The following is a 17,642-nucleotide window of genomic DNA, read 5'->3' as shown; positions in this document are numbered from 1 at the left end:
AAAGGAAGGCAGTGTGTATATGTATATACAAAGCATGCTTTTCACATGTGAGTTCAGTTAAGCATTTAACCCTTCTCACAAATTTGGGAAGAAAAGTATAATTAGCTCCATTTTACCTTGGTTTCCTTGTATGCTTTTGTATGCTTAAGCAACATAAAATGGCAATTTAAAAAATGCAATTATACAATAAAGTTACTTACCGGAAAGTATAGAAGCAGAGACCCAAAAAGGATTGTTTCCAACAGAATAAGGCCCGATGCCCTGATGCTCTAAAAACAACAACAAAAAAATGAAAATGTCATTGTTAATGGACATTTCTAGGCATAGGAGAATTTATGCTATTGTGATAATGCCTCAAATGGAACAGCATTCTTTGAGGGTGGGGGAGTAATAACTAGAAATTGGCTAGTATTTCAAACAGGTGGACTTAACTGAAACATGCAATAAGACTGACTATAAAGGTGGTGGTAGACTTAATGATATTGCCAGCGGCTTCAAGGAATTCTGTTCTCTAAAATTTGAATGACTGAACAGTCTGAGCAGCTTAGAACACTATTTAGAAGATCCTTTCAACCTAAGAAATTCACAGACACAGAAGATCTCACCTGTATTTCTAAAACATTGGCCACAAGTGCATTTCCACTTGCTACCCCTAAACCATCTCACAAATACCTGAGTGATGGTTTCAGGGGATAGAACAAACATATGTACAAGGTTTTGACATCCCAATGGTATATCTCCCACCATGTCAGAACATAGTCCCCAAAACTCAGTAACAGAGCTTCACACTATAAACAATATAAATCACATTTTAAAACAGAAAATAATTAAATTATTTTATAATTTAACTATTATTTTATATGTAATTTATATATAATTATTATTATATATAAAAATTATATATATAATTTAATTATTTTAATATCTAATTTAATTATTTTATAATTATAAATCATGAAATAAATTATTTTAACTCAAAATTCAAATGAAGTAGTTGATTTTCAGGACAAACTTCCTGATTACTTAAAGTTTGTTAAGCATGTAGTCAATGATCTTAAGCTATTTTGTTAGACTCAAAATAGCATTATCTTCCCAAAGCAAAATGCTTAGAGTTGTGACAAGAAATAAAAGACCAAACAATCTTATTTTCTAATAATAAATTTTGCTTTGATGAGTTCAAATATCAATATAGTGCAAATGTATTGATTAAGAATACAAACACAAAAACAGGTCATTCTAGATCACCTGTATTTTCACTCAATGCAATGTAAAATGTATACACAAGTTACACCTGTTGTGAATATGATGTCTTAATAGGAAATGTAGTTTAATTAATTTTGCAACAACAAAAAGAAGCTGAAATGCTAAACCACAAATACATTACATTAAAAAAAAAAAGTATCATCCAACTGGACAGCCAGAGAAAGAAAATTCTAGTTCCTCTTCAAAACGCTGGTAGGAGATTGCTAGACACAGAATACTGTGTGTAATCCCTCAAAGGAACTCGGGGTTTTCATTAATCTAAGAATTTAGTCAGTGAACAGATTTGATTATTCGAGTGGCTTCTCACTCTTGGTCATCATTTTAGCTGGCAGATGCTCTTAGTGAAAAGAAAATTTCTATCATCAAGACTTTAAATGGGTTTGGCTGGTAGAATTTCCAGCATGGCAAATTACATTCATATCTAATGATGAATACTCCACAGTTTATTTTTCAAACTTTCTCCAAAATGACACTGATGTAGAGAGAGAGTCCAAAATATAATGCAAGACTGCTTGTAAAATGTCTCTGCACTATCCTTTGAAAAAAAGGGATATAAAAAGATGCTGCAAGGCTTAATGGAAAAGACAGGCATTGCAGTTAATGTCATCTCAATTTGAATTAGGAAACAACCACTTTAGTCAGGTGACCTTGAATTTCGGTGGCCTCACCTGACAAATGGGTATCCTAATCGCTGCCTTATTAAATCTGGCTGCTTTAATAAAATACGAAGTAAACAAAAATGACTAGCATCATGCCCGGCACACAGTAAGCAGGAACGGATTCTTCAAGGAAGGAAGCAACAGCGGGACCATGAATTTGAAAACCACAGAGATTTAAGTAGTGGTGAAAATTTTTTTAAAGCTTGGGATCCAAAATGTCCCCAGAGGAGCCAAATGCCTGGCGGTAGAGAACACAGCAGTTTTTTTTTTAGGGCCATTAGTTTCTTAGCTGTGTTACAGCCATCACTACCATGTGACAACAGCTGTAGGGGTGCATGGTCTCCCATATTCTCAGAGCAAATTATCTGTCTCCTTTTCATCTGGACATGTTGAACAGTCTTAATACTCCATTGCCTTGCTCCAGGTTGAGCAGATGAGCCCATAATTTCAAATTATAAATTGGAACTCCAACAAGTGGTTCCATAATCAGATGTAAGGCCTGTTCAAAAATGTGTGCTTTTTCTTTAAGAATAGTCTTGGGCAGAGTTGGCTTCACGGCCTCACAGAATGAGCAGGTACCTAGTAGGTGGGACTTCAGGGGCAAAGAAGAAAGTTCATGCTCCCTAAAACATTTCCCCATTGTCTTGTTAGTATTGGAAGTTCTTTTAACTGGACTAAAACATTTTGTTTTGTACTTGGTGCTAACAATTAATACACAAGTATTATTGTAAGCAATACACTGACTTAAGTTCAAAGTGAAGGACAGGAATCTTTTCCTTAGAGTCCAAGAGACAGGATGAGGAAGGAGAGGAGGGACTGAAAACCAAAGATGGATGAAAAAAGATAATGAGCAAAATAACAGAGGCCAAGAAAAAAATTTCATCTCCTTCACAGTTTTGCCTGAGGTAGAAATGGTGGTATGGAAGTCTTTTTAACAAGAGTTGCTAACTGGAAAACTTTCTTGAAAGCTGACCAACAATATACAATATGATACTATTTATATAAAACACATACATACAAATCAACACCATGTGTTTGTTTTTTGGTTTTTTTTTTTTGTTTGTTTTTTCCTCTCTCTCTATATATAAATACATCAAATTCAGGTTTGGGATGCATACCAAACTGAAAACAATGTTTTTTTGTTTTTCCTGGAGAAGTACATTTGAGGGTAGACAACTTATCTGGAAATATTTTACTTTCTTTGGAGACAGTCAAACATTGCTGTCTTACATACATTTTAATACTTAAATAAACAAAATTAAAGTCATGTAAAATATGTCAACTCAACTATTAGAAAACTAGGTATCACAATATGCAAAGGCATCTTAATAAAGCCCTTCCTACCCAACATCTACTTAGCGAATTTTATGCAGTACCAACAACATGCATAAAATTATAAAACAGTATTTGTATGATACTTACAGGTAAGTATAAAACTGGGGGTGGGGTAATTGAGCCTAAGTCTCTGGCTTAGAATTCACAAAGCCTAACACATATGACTCCAGAGTTGACAATAGAGGCGAGCAGATTCCACCTCACTCCACTCCATCCCACTTTCCCCATGTCTTAAACTTTCAGAACTAACTTATGAAGGTTAACAACAGTCAGATATCAAACTTGCAGACAGAATAGAAAGGCTCATCTTATTATATTAATTTTATAAAATTATGTCAAAGTCAAATTCTAAATTCCATAATCTCTAGCTGCAAAGTACAGAGGCATAAGACGAAGCACAGTTGATATTCTCACAAGATTTGCCTGCGATATAAACACCCAAAGGAAGCTAAGTCACCGGAAGTAACAAGATGATAAGAATGCTTAAGTCTGAACTTGTAAAAATAATTAAAATAGTTTGTCATTATTTCCTTGATCATATAGGGACTAACTACTTCACTTACATTTTTTAAACATATTTAACCGCTGGGAAAATTAATGTATATTTTCCTAAAACTGCAGCTATTTTTGATCACAGCTGATTTCTTCAGCCTTGCAGCAATTAAAGTTTATTTCTATTACAAAATGAACCTCTGAGCATAAAGACATTTTTATACAGCTGCACCTCAAGCATGTGTGATGAAAATACAAGAAAGCAAGAGAATTAAGATTCTGGAAAGAATAAACTAGCATAGGCTTAATTGATAAACCAAGACCCTATAAATCTGTATCATTTACAGAAAGAATTAGCCATCGTGGCAGGAGAACATTGTCACGAGCTGCACTTTTTCTTTTCATTCTTCTGTTTCTATAGAGAAACCCATGGACAGGGAGATTACAAATGAAACCTGACAAACACCTGATGAAATAATTACACAACAATCAATTGGAAGCAAGATGTGAAAGGTGATCCTGAAAAGTCCCTGACACTTGGAGGCACAAGGACACTGTTTTTCAATAATTTTATTTTATAATTCTTTAAATGGATGAGAATAGACTCATCCAGTTTGACAGACTGGATGCAAGCAGTTTGTTGTAAGAAGACCTGTGATGAAACATTGAAAAGCCAATCAGATTTAGAAAAGTGTGTCAAGGAACAATTGCCCAAAATGTGGTTAGTTAAAATCAACAGCAGTTTTTCAGAAGAACGCTAAGGAGTAAAAAAGTTATAAAAAAAGCAGAAGAATATGGTCAGGATAGAGATTCCCAAAGTGAAATAAGAGTAATTCAGAGAATTATAAATTCATAGAATAAAATACACAGGCTTTATACCCAGATGGACCAGAACCTCAGCATTGGCGGCTTATAAGCAGTGTGCTGTGGGCAAGTCACTTAACCTACTGGGCTTCACTTTCTTCATTTATGAAATGGGTGGAATGATGTCCACCTTGAAGTACTGTTGTAAAGATTAGCGATACTGCTGCCCAGCACGGAGCAGGCTCTCAGTCAGTGGCAGCTCATCCCCAGTCTCTCATGGACAGGTAGATGAGGTGAGGCGAACATATCTAAGCTCACTCAGCCGACTGAGTGATGGGACAAGGTCCTGTCGTCCCCAGCTGCTGATTCTCATGTCAGGGTGATTTCCTCTGTACATCCAACCTGACCCTCCGTCACCTTTATACCCAAAGGAACAGAACTGTATATAATACTATAATAACAAAAATACGGAGCATGACTAGAGTATTTAAAAAATAAACTACAATTAAGGGGTTTGGTCCAGATATTATCTAAAAAGTTACTAAACAATTTAACATTCCTCAGTTTTTTTTTTTCCCCTAAAAAGAGGTTTTATTTCCTTTTGTTCACAATCAGTATTTCACGTTATTTCTTGGTCCCAGGGCTCCTGGGCAGGGGCTGGTCCCTAGGAGTGCCTCCGGGTGGAGGTACCTGCGCAGTACTTGGTAGGGGAGTAAGGACGAGTTGGGGCGGCGCCTGGCTTTGCCTCAACCTTTCAGAGCTCACTGTCCTGTCTGGGCCTCGGTGTCCCCACAGGCCCCTGGGAGGGGCCAGCGTTGCTGGCCTGAGGGTCCTAGGGAAATCCAGTACTTCATGAGGCTTCACGTATCTGGGGACTGTGGCCTGGCTTTCTCCTAGGGAACCCTCTTCCTTCAGTACCCTCCCACCCCCCACACTGCTTCCCTGAAAAAAAAAAAGTACTTTCAAAACCGCCTGAAACTTTTGGGGGTACGGAAACCACAAACTGATCAGCAGAGAAAAAAAAAGAGGGGAAGAAGCAACCGGAAACCATTTGGGGCCTGAACCCCTCGGAGCCGGGGTCGTCGTCCCCCCCCCCCCCCCCCCGGCAGCTGCTTGTCCCAAAGCCTGCTGGAAAAATGCTGCCCGGAGCACTCAGACATGTAGGCAAACAAGACAAAAACACAGAAAACCCGAAAACTCAGGTGGGGCAAGATGTGGGGAGACAGCCCGCCTGCGCACCTCAGTAGCCTGCCTCCTCCTGGCAGTAGGAGGGGTACTCCGGGGCCTCCCCGGGCCGGGGCAGTCACTGGCAGCCGCTGCAGTCACCGGCAGCCGCTGCAGCGCCATCGGCTGGGCCTTGCGGGCAGTGCTTGGGGTCGTATATCTGCCGGCCCAGGCCGACCACCTGGCCGCTCTGGTTGGCGCCCTGCGTGTAGCCCATCTGCAGGGACATGGAGGAATTGTCACATTTGTCTGTCCCCAGCTTGGTGTCATAGATGTGCCGCCGGGTCCCTGGAGCCGTCACGCCCACCTGGCTGGCACACTTGTTCGTGCCCATCTGCAGCCCAATGACGCACTGGCCCGCCTTCATGGTGGCGTCGTCGAAGTTCCGCTCCTGTTTCTCTGAGTATTTGACAACAATGTCCACACCACTCTGCAGCCCCTTCGTCTTGGCCTTCCCAGCCAGGGCGAGAAGAGACACCTGCACCTGTGTCAGGTTCCAACTCTCAAACAGGTCGTTGGCCTCGAACAGACCAACGGGGTTCATGCCGTAGCCGACCATGGCCTTGATGAAGTTGGAGAGGTTTTCTAGCTGGTGCCAGTTCTGCATGGAGCGGTTGATCTTGGGGACTGGGCTTGGTTGCAGCTTATGAGTGTGCATAAGATAAGCCCGTCCTTCAAACCCGTTTGGAAGTCGGGGCTTATGGAGAGGCCGGTGAGTTCCTCAATCCAGCTGCGGAGTTCCGCCTCCTTCTGAGGGTCATGTTTGGACACGAGCCGGTTCTTGACCTCGGCCGAGAGCCCGCACGAGGGTCCCTTATTGAGCTGCGTGGAGCTCATGGCTGGTGGGGGCGGTGGGGGCGGTGGGGGCGGCGGGACGGGACGGGACGGGGTGGGGGAGGAGGGTGTAAAATTCCTGACTGTTTTATGTAAAACATTAAAACAATTTGTCCCATTGCCTTAGTTAGGAATTCTTTTTAATTTCTAAGACTTCACAAGAAAGCCCATTTTTGTATAAGGTAATTTGCAGTAGTGCTGTTTAAGACTTTTTAGAAAAATGTTTATCCAAAAATAAAATCCAGAGTAATGTATACAGTTTCATACTCTTTAAAACGGTACAGCACACTAAGTAAAGAGCAAAGTCTGGGATATTTTATATATGTGAAATAAGAAATAACCAGCCATTCATTATTAGTTATAGTTCAACATTTATTGTTGGGCAGAAACATCTCTTTTGTTTTTGCAGGATTTACATGAGACGCATGCCTGTTCCCTTTGCTTTGTTTCAGCACTTAGAAGTGTCCCCCCCAGTGTCTCATCTTTTGGAAGTTCAGTGCCTGATTTTATGACTCAAAGTTGCTGACTCTCACTGCCATTGCAAAGATGCAGAATAACCTAGATGCACGGGAAGGGACATTCTGGATCATTTTCACTCAGCCAAGTCATCCCTCATGCTTATGTCCAAAACAACTTAACGCCAGATCATTTTCTATCAGCCTTCATCCCCCAACTCAGCCCCTCCCCTCTGCTAAGATGCTACTGGAATGCATTCCTAAAATGCAGATAACCATGTCCTGCTTTGTCCTCATTTTCCCCATAGCTTCTTTGCAAAAATAGCTGCTATTCTCTGTAATCTATCCACAATCTCCAATTTCCTTTTTCTTTCAGTACTAATAAGTAGAGTAACTCACATTTCACATGATGGAGATGAATTCCCTAAGTGTCAAAAAAGCATGCAGAAGTGAATAGCACAGACTAAAATATTACAAAAACATCTTGCTTTGAGAAGGATTACTTAAATAAGTGTCATGAAATTACTGAAACAAAATATGTCATTTGTGTAGTCTTCTATTATTGATTAAAAGCTATTGAGAATAACTGATATATTTTCAAATAAAAAGTAGACCACTGAAAGAACAACAGATACCCCCTCATGAAAATGGAGTGGAATGACAATTTAATAACAAGTGTTTTAAAATTTGACATTAATGAGAAAAAACACTTGGCTTACTTTTTCAATATCAAGCTTTGTTTCACAGAGGTAAACTCAAATATCATCTAGTCTGACATCAATCATCTTTTAAACATAAGTGTATTTTATACTTGGAGAAATTCAAGACCTCACAAATTATTGCTCAGTGTCACCTGATTGCTAGATAGGTGCTAATGGATCTAGGCAATCTTTCTTATCATCTGAACACTGTTTAATCTCAGAATTTTTTTTTTCTTTTTTAATTTGGTATGTTCAAAACTGGGATCTGCAAGGTAGGTGCTTTAAAATCCCACTGCTCACACGTCGGCAAGAGAACCTATCGGATGTTAGCTAGACAACGTCAGCTCTCCTCAAACTTCTTAAACAGGAAAATAAAATGTGAGAACAGGAACAGAACTGCTTAGAACTGTGAAGCTTGTCTTTAACACATTGTCTACCTTCTATAGCATGTCTGGAAGTACAGGGAATGACTAGACAAAGTGTAAAATGAAGAGACATTTCATACTTCATCTGAGATTTGGAGACAGTCTAAATATTCCTGGACTTTTTTATGCTCCTTATTTTATACTCCACAGTAACACAAAATGTTTCAATGCTGACAAGACATTTACAAATGTACAAATATGAAGAGCATTTCAGTGAATAAACCAATAGATGACTTAATGAGGTGAAAGAGATGCTCCCTTTTTCCAAGAAGAGTAGCAGTTCAGAATTTTAAAACAGCAGGATTATGTCTAACAGGCAAAAACAAAGGTAGATTATAAAGGGTTGTGGGAAAACAGCTGCTAATTAGATGCAAAAAGGATGGAGACAGGAATTCAAAACTCAAAATAGTATAAATATTTATATATATATATAAATATCTCTAAAATAGTATAAATATTTCTAGATTAGATGAAGTAAATTGGATTCTGATTTTCCCACACTTGGGAGCATTAACAGGAACTGTTTTTGAAAATCAATCCACATGGAGTGCCTCATTCTTAAACTTGTTTAGCAAGACAAAGTGAAAAAAATGGGAATCATATAGTTAACTAATATCTTGTTTCCATTTTGATTGTTAATTCTAACCATTTGTTTCATGAAATTCTGCTGTTTCAGTTAGGCTTAATGTTTATTAGCAAATCATAACATGTCTGCAATTAAATAATTACTTTGATATTTTTAGTTTCATATTTCATATTATTAACATGGTTCAGGAAAGATTTTCAAATAATAAATTCATAAGTTTTAATTAGAAATAAATGCTAACCCTTCAATATAGAATTCAGAAAGTTCACACTAACTGAGGGCTGTTTTAATTACTCTTCTTTCTTTTCTGTGTTGGACCCTGCTTAGTTATTCTTTGCTCTAAAATATACAAATGCATTAGGATTAGACTGTTAACTCAAAAATATACAAGAGAAATAATTAAGTACAAGCAGAAACTGGACAGTGGAGAATTACTGAAAAGCTAAAACAATGTTACAAAACCAAAAATTAGAAAAAAAGGTTTTACAGTGTAAAGGATTTTTTTAAAAAGCAATTGTGTTTAAGCTCACGGAAAGTTGAACTACTACTGACGCAGTTTTCTAGAAGTAATCAGTATTTGAAGCTTTTTAAAGGAATGACTCCAAACCTGTACCTGAACCTAAACCTCTTTTTGGAGCTTTAGACCTGTATTTCACAGTTCTACCTGAATGATTTACAGGCACCTAAAACTCAAGGTTTCTAAACTAAATTTCTCCATTTTCCAATCTGCTTTTCTCTTTACATTTCCCATCCTGGTTGGTGGTAATCAGTTACCTATTCTGTAGTTAAACTATCTAAAATATTTATCTACAAGCTAGAAATAAAAGTGGGTTTTATGAAATATTCATGGGTTTACTTTCAAGAACCCCCTTCAAATTTGGTGGGCCGACTGTCTCACTAAGTAAATGGAAGAGTGAGTAACCAAAGACGCGGTTAAACTGAGAAGCAGCATGAACGCTGAGCTGCATCCACGTGGAAAGGAAATTCTTCACTTGGAATCCATGGGCTCCTCTACAACCCAGAGAATAAGTTAAACAGTCAAAATCTTAATAAGATTCTGGGAGAAGAAAAGGAAGAGCAGGAAGAGAGGGGGGAAGTAGAAGAAACCACCTGCTTCTCTTTGATTTAAGGCACTGCTAATTCTGGTTTCATGGGGTAACATGGTTTGCAGATGGCGTGGGTGGAGGCGGAGCGGGACTCAAGCACAGAGGAGGTCACCATCCTCTCAGCTTCCTTACAGACGTCTTCCCTGTATTTACTGCCCTCTCTTGCCTTCATCCCTATTACTTCAGACAACCAATACCTCCTTGTTACCCTCTCTGTCATCTCATCCAGTAAGGCATGTATTTCAAAGGAATTCCCTTATTCCTCCCAACTCTTAATTTCTTCCATTCCTTAATCTTACCTACCTTTTATAAATAAAAGGAATATAAAAAATTCAAAGTAGGGTGTTCATGATTAATTATAGTTTAATTGTTGCTCCTCCAGGTAGGGCTAGGAAAACAGAATAGATAGCAAGCACTTAAAATTCACAGGCAAAAATCTTGAACTCTGAAAGTTAAGAGGGTGAGGTTGTTAGCACAGTGGACCTCCTGGTGCCCCCCAACATCACTGTCTGTGACTGTTTCCTCTGAGACTATTCCTGTATGGAAGTAAACCAAGGAATGTACATTCAATCAGAAACTGTAATGCAAAGCTCCCTCTTAGGAATAAAAGGTACCCCATCATCATCTTCTGTTGGAGATTTTTTTTTTAAGAAGCAATTCATATTTGAAAAAAAATCTTTTCTTCTCAATTGTGCATTTAAAGTCCATCAAGAATAAGTCTATCTAGCTATAACTGCCACACATCTGTGCCTCAGAAAACCCCCTAAGCCTTTGTGGAGGGCAAGCTAAGTAAGTAGGTTTGCTTCCCTTTATTCTTTCTTTCTTTGCAGGAGAAGTCTGTGTAATAAGGAAGGTGCCTCTGAAATCCAGCTTCCATTATGTGGTAGTTTCATGACACGCTGGGAAGGTGTGACTTTAAGGTCCAGAACACCAGCTCCCTTCTGTTCCCCATGAATATACTCTGTTTACTATGGTTTTCTTTTTGTTTCTTCTTTGACCACATTTTTAAGACCATGAAAGAGATATAAATGCATACACTCTGGGAATGAAAAAGCCAGCTCAGGGGAAAGGGCAGTAAATCCATGTATTGGGTAAAACAGGGGCCTGGAAGTGTACCTAGCATTGCTAATTTGCTCATTCAGTGGCATTTTCCCCAAAGACACCTCTGCCTTTAACAAAACATTGATAATAAGTGTAGTAGTTAGGTAACAACAATGACAGAGACAATAATGATGACAGTTGAATTTCTATGCCGGCCATCATCCTAAGCGCTTCATGTTAATTAACCCCCACAAACACATTTAACCCTCATGACAAATAGTAGGTACTATTACTCTCCCTATTTTATAAATAAGGAGGCTGAGGTTGAGAGAGGCTAAAAAACTTGCCCAAAGAGATTGACAGGACTGACATTACATAATGGTATCACTCAGCCTTGCCCCTGTCGCTTTCAAAATCCAACTCTTAAAGCTGTCATTTAAAATAATATCTGGATAGCAGCTCCTGAAGCAACCTTTACTAACCTCCCACTGAAATATAAAGACACATGTGGAATAGAAAACCACAACCCTGCTGTGAACAGGAAATTCAAAGCAGAAATACAAATAGAAATAAAAATGAAAAAAAGTCCTCATTCTTACAAATAATGGGGGAAATGGAAATTGTAAATGTATTATATCATTTTTAATCCATTAGAGTGAAGAAGTTAAAAAGATTGATAACAACAACTACTATTTAGAATGCTAGAAAATGGGCACTTCCATGCTGCTAGGAATACCAATTTATGAAGCCTTTGATTAAGCAGTTTTGAAGCATCTATCAAAATCTTAAGTGTCTGTTAAAATTTAAAGTGTCTGTAGTTGATCATACCAGCCACTTCACACCCAGGGGGTTTATTCTTCAGGATTACTTGCATGTTTGCACAAAAATATATGCACAAGAATGTTTACCAAAGCACCATTGATATAATACCTAGTGGAAAACTTTAAACAATTGGCATAGCCACCAATATCAGAGAACATATAAACTGTGGTTCATCCATATGATATGATACTATGCACCTATTTTTAAAAAGAGAAAGATACATATGCACAGGCAGAGAAACAGCTCTAAGGACTTTTTAGAAGTAATTTTAAATAAAAAGCCTTTATCAGTGAAAGGCATGGTATGAGCGTACATGCGTGTACCAAACCCTTGATGGTACCTATTTTCTGGGAAGAGAAGTAGAAGGGGGAGGAAGCAGAGGGGCCTTTCACAGACTGCTGTTATACTTTTCTTTATGTGTTAATTTTGTTCAACAACAATGTATTCATTTCTTATTCAAGTAATAATCAGCTAAAAATTAATGCCAAAAAAGGAAGGAAAGAAGAAAGAAGAGAAAGGATGAACCATGGGAGAGATAGGCAGATACTCAGAATAATTAAAAAATGATGAAACACAACCAAATTAGCATCTACATATAAGAGACTTAACCACAAGTTTCAAGAGAAGAGGTATTCAAAGTTCACCTCAAGGGTCTGGCATGTAGTAAGCATTTATATTTATGGGGGAAGGAAGAAAGACGGTGAAGATAAAAAGGAAAGGAAGATGGAAGAAATAAAGTCCAGAGAAAAAGGGAATAAACAAAAATTTAGCATGTAAAAAAAAACCCCACAATGCCAATATGTGGCAGAATGAAATTCAAGGTAAAAAAGCATAAAAAATGGGGAAAAGGACATTTAATATCAATCACAGTTATCATTTTCTTGTAAGCTCTACCAATCAAAAGCCTGAATGTAGTGAGAGTCCTGGACCTCATGGCCCCTGCTCCCTCCTCAGCCCCGTCCAGCACCCTCTCGCATTCGCTCACCATGTTTCAGCAGACCTGGCCACTTTTTGGTTCTACAAATGCACTTGCTCTCCACCTTAGGGCTGCCAGAGCTCATCCTGTTCCCTCACCTGTGCCTGTTTCCACCTCCCTCCCTAGCGCTCACCTGGCTCACTTCAACTCATTCCTCAGGTCTTGGCTTCGTTAACTTTTCACACAATAAAGGATTCTTTTAAGTGATTTCCCTGCAACACGCAAGGTGGTAGCCACAGGAGTTTCAGAGAATTGCCCAAACTGGGTTGTTTCCATGTTATGCTCACCACACAGAGTACTTCCATGAGTGGCACACTTATCACAACTGAAATTAATGTTGAAAGCAATGTTCATAAGCATCACTTCCTAACAGGAGGAACATCGACGGTAAATAAACTGCCAAGTCTTAGTGGTGAGCCAGGAATCCTTCTTAAGCAGGCACACGATAAGGACAGCTGATAGTAACAGTGGGGTTTTACAGTATTCTGGAATTTCTGTTAAATACAATGAGATAACAAAATGAAATAACAGATATAAAGAATGGAAATGAGACCACACTGCGATCTGGAAGGAAGCCCTCCCAAGGAAGTAATCTGAATCATACACAAGACTTACTTATAAGACTGTTCCATGCAGTATTATTCATACCAGGAGAAAATTAGGGACAACCCACAACCCCCAGGGTAGACAAATGGTAAAATGAATTATAATATACTCTACAGTGTAATAATATTATGTCATAAAATTCAAGGTTTCAGAGCTCAGTTAATGACAAAAGAGTATAAGATTATCATTTATACATGTGAAAATAATTTTATATTAAATATTTTAAAACAAAATTAAAAAAATTTGGACTTATAGGTAATTTTTATATTACTTAAAATTTTCAGTATTTTCCAAATTCTGTAAAATATACTTGTATTGCTTTTATAACATAGAACAGTTTAAAACTCTAATCTCACAAAAAGATTGAAAAGATTAAAGTTATAAAAAGATACCTTCTAAAACTGTTAAAATTAAAGAGACTGACAATTACAAATGTGGAGCAGGTTTAGGGCAAGGGGGATTTCTATACACTGCTAATGGGAATTCAAAACTGTACAACAACTTTGGAACATGGTTTTGCAGCATCTTATAAAAGTTAAAATACATCTGCCCTATGACCAAGCAGTTCTACTCATAGGTAAAAAAAGCATTTGATCACAAAAAGGCTTGTACAAGAATGTTCACAGCAACTTTATTTCTAATAATCAAAATGGGAACAACACAACTATCCATCCAACAGGAAAATAAATAAATTATAACAATATTCTTACAATGAAATACTAGTCAGAAATAGAACAGGAAAAGTGTTGAGCCACATGGCCAAGATGAATCTCAAAAACTATATATATTAAAGAAGCCAGACACAAAAGAGAACACATTGCATGATTCCATTTATATGGAGTTCCAGAACAGGCAAAACTAATCTACTGTGACAGAAATCTGAACTGTAGTCATCTCTGGTTTAAGGATGGAGAGAGGTGTGGGGATTGACTGGGAAAGGACAACAGAGAACTTGCTGGTGGAAATGTCTGCATCTTGATAAAGGCATGGATTACACAGGTGTATGCATGTGTCAAACTCACTGCACTGTACACTTAAGATTAATGCATTTCATTCTCTGTAAATTATACCTTCATAAAAAAATAAATAACAAAGGATTTGAAACTCACACTAAGGTGATTAAAGATAAAAATCAATAGACCTTTTATTACCCCTTAAATTTCATGAAATTGGTACAAACTGTAATTTGTAAGCCTTACCTCACAAGGGGTAATCTAGCAAAGAAACCAACAGTTCATACTTTTCTCGTATTTCTACCATTTGTACCTTCAATCTGTATATTCTGTTAAATTACATTTAGACCAATGACATTTCCATACTTCATTTACTTCTATCTGATCACTTGACAAAGATGGAAGAGAGCCCTACAAGAAAGGGAACAAGAAATTGACAACAAGAAGCTCAGCATTCTCTACCCATACTCCAAGAAAGATGAGGAACATCACACAAAGGGTGGTAATTAAATGTGTAAGCTCTGCAGTGTTTATCATCTGAGTTTTACATACTGGCTCTGTGACTTACTGTTTTTGGGTAAACTTTATTAATATTAATTTTAGTTTATTCTCAAATCTACCAAAAATTCAAGTTGAATTCAATTCTTTAAGAATACACTATTTATAGGAAAATGCACCATAACTACATAAAACATATATACCTGCTTTTTTCTCTGTGCACACAAAAAATTATTTTGAAAATAGTGTCTAGAAATCTATTGCTAAATTCTGATTCTGTTCTTGTTAGGTATAAACAGTTTTGCCATTCAATGAGTTTGTGAGTTCAATTCTGATATGAGTGAATTTTTGCTAATATATTTCAATTACGTTTAAATTTGAAATAACATTTTTATGGCCTTTCAGTTGGTAAATCACTCTTTTTTTCTGCCCTCAGAAAATGTGTTTTTCCAAAAGGGCACCATAAAAACAAAACAACAAATACTCCCATTTGCTATTATTAAAACTGACAGAAGACTGTTGTATTATCTTCCATATCTTATGTACCAATTTAAAATACAAATACAAAAAATTGCTATTTGTCTTATGGAAAAAATGTATCTATTTGCTGGTGAACATTCAGATCAATGCATATGAGAATCTGTCCTTTTTACCTAGTTGTTTACAAATGGTTTTGACAGATACATTTTTATAGTAACCCAATATAATAAGAAAATAGGCTAGAATGTAGATAACAACATTCTATTTACAATCATCAAACTTGTTAAGGGACTAGAACTTAATTAGTCTAACCACTAAAAAAGATAATTAATGTGATAGAGGTGCTAATTATCACTACAATGGCAATCATATTACAATATACAAATGTATCAAAGTAACATGTACACTTTGAATTTATACAATGTTACATGTCAAATATATTTCAATTAAAAATAGGCTAGAACTTGATTTGAGCTTGTCATTTATGAAATAATTACATGCAATGATTTTGGTTTATATCATTCAAATGACCATATTCAGATGTCCAGTCATTAACATGAATGGGCCATATGCCAAATAAAATATAAGAAGTTCTGAAATAGATATATATGGAAATACATGGACAAAATATGTGCTCAAGAGAATAAAAAACAGTCATTAAAACAGAATCAACCCATTAATGCTAAATTAGTTCAAAAATGGTCTAAACTACATTCAGATGCTCCTATTTTTCAATCCCTACTTTTGGAAGGCAAGAACTCTCTCACCATATGCCCGTGGTCTGAAAGCACACATCGTGAAGGCTGTTCTCAAAGACTTGCAAAATTTACAAAGATTTTGTGACTTCCTGACTCACAGAGAGCTGTAAATAGATATAGCTTATTTTAAGGCATTTCAACATTCGTTCTCCTGATACCAGCAGAATAAATAAATCAGAGCAAATGGACTTGAAAATAATTTGATTACTTTCCCTTCCTGAATCTTAAAATATAAATCCTTCAGGTGATTCGAGTTTTGGATAAAGACTTAGACCAAGGCTTTTCTTATCTAAACTTTTCCTTGGTGATATACAACAGAAGTCTGTCTTTCTTCTTCACACCCTTTCTCTGGGTACCTATTTCATTCTCATAGCATCAGTTATCACCCCATCCTAGCACCTCAAATCTGTCTCTAGTTCTGACCTCTCTTCAGAGCACCAGTCCTGGCTACTCCAACCCGAGTTCATGGATGATTTAATCTCAGCATGTCCAAAACCAAAACCCATCTTTGCCCATTTAAACAGCCTCCTTCCATATCCCCTCCTTTTATTAATGGCTTCACAATGCATGCAGAAAATTACATTAGCATTTTAAGAGTCATCCTGGACTTTTCTTTTTGTCACTACTGCCAATACCATGTCATTTCTACTTCCTACTCATCTTTGGAAATCATTCCCATTCTTCCACCCCTAGTATCACTGTATAAGTTATACTTGTCTTCGTTCCTCCTGGAAACGAGTATAACTGATCCCTAATCGGTCTTGAAACTTGCAGTCTCACACATTCTAGGTTATCCTCCACATTCAGCAAGGGAGATATCTGTAAAATACAAATGCAACCATATAATTTCCTTTTTTAAATACTTAGGGTGGTTTGCTATAAATAAATCCAAATTCCTTATCTCAGCCCTTAGCTCTTCACGTTATAACCTCTTCCAACCTTCCCAGCTCCATCTCAAACACCCCATAGACCACAGGCTGTGTGTTCCACTGTGCTCTTTTTAATCCCAAGAACTCTGCAGAAGTTGTTCTTTTACCTAGAAAATTCTTACTCATCTTTCAAAGCAGTTCAAATATTGCCTTTTCTGGAAAGACATTCCTGATGTTTCCATTTAGAACTCCCTTTGTATACCCACTCCTACCTACTTTTTCACTCATTGTTAGTGTGTTTATGTCTACCTTTTTCATCAGCTACTTGGAGCTGCTAGGAAACCTCACAGAAGGCATAGACTACATTCCTGTTACATCTAAGAAAGGCTTTGTACTCCATTTCAAGCCTAAATATTAGCTATGTTGTCAGTGTAGTTTCCCCCCAAATAGTTAATAATATCAAGTTGTCACATAGCTACATGAAGAATGCATATGATTTTTAGGATGCGTGTTTAGATATAGAGAAGTTGAGCTTCTTCCTCAAGAAGCTTAGTGATCTGGAGATTGCCAGTCATGGAAGCATATACCCCATGACTAATGGTCTCTAGTGAATTCTACTTCAAGATTATGCTGATTTGAAATTCAATAATATTATGGATAGAATTCTCAAATTTCCTTCTGGACAAAAAAGAATGAACTTTGGAGACTAGAATCAAATAGTAACATTATTCCCCTCTGGTTTTTGTTTTGTTTTG

General features: G+C 37.3%; 1 protein-coding gene and 1 pseudogene across 1 annotated transcript in view; both read right to left on the bottom strand.

The window, feature by feature from the left end:
- The window catches only part of GPR158 (G protein-coupled receptor 158), a 304,191-nt gene that overhangs the window by 104,378 nt on the left and 182,171 nt on the right, over positions 1-17,642 (bottom strand). The window contains exon 5 of the mRNA XM_010965075.3: positions 201-269. Coding sequence (XP_010963377.2) covers positions 201-269 — 69 coding nt within the window. The remainder of the gene's footprint in view (positions 1-200; positions 270-17,642) is intronic.
- Positions 5,794-6,614, bottom strand: LOC105076846 (calponin-2 pseudogene; annotated as a pseudogene).

This window comes from Camelus bactrianus, chromosome 35 (assembly GCF_048773025.1).
Source record: "Camelus bactrianus isolate YW-2024 breed Bactrian camel chromosome 35, ASM4877302v1, whole genome shotgun sequence".
In the NCBI taxonomy this organism is placed as follows: Eukaryota; Metazoa; Chordata; class Mammalia; order Artiodactyla; family Camelidae; genus Camelus; species Camelus bactrianus.
This window is presented reverse-complemented; position numbering and strand designations above follow the sequence as displayed.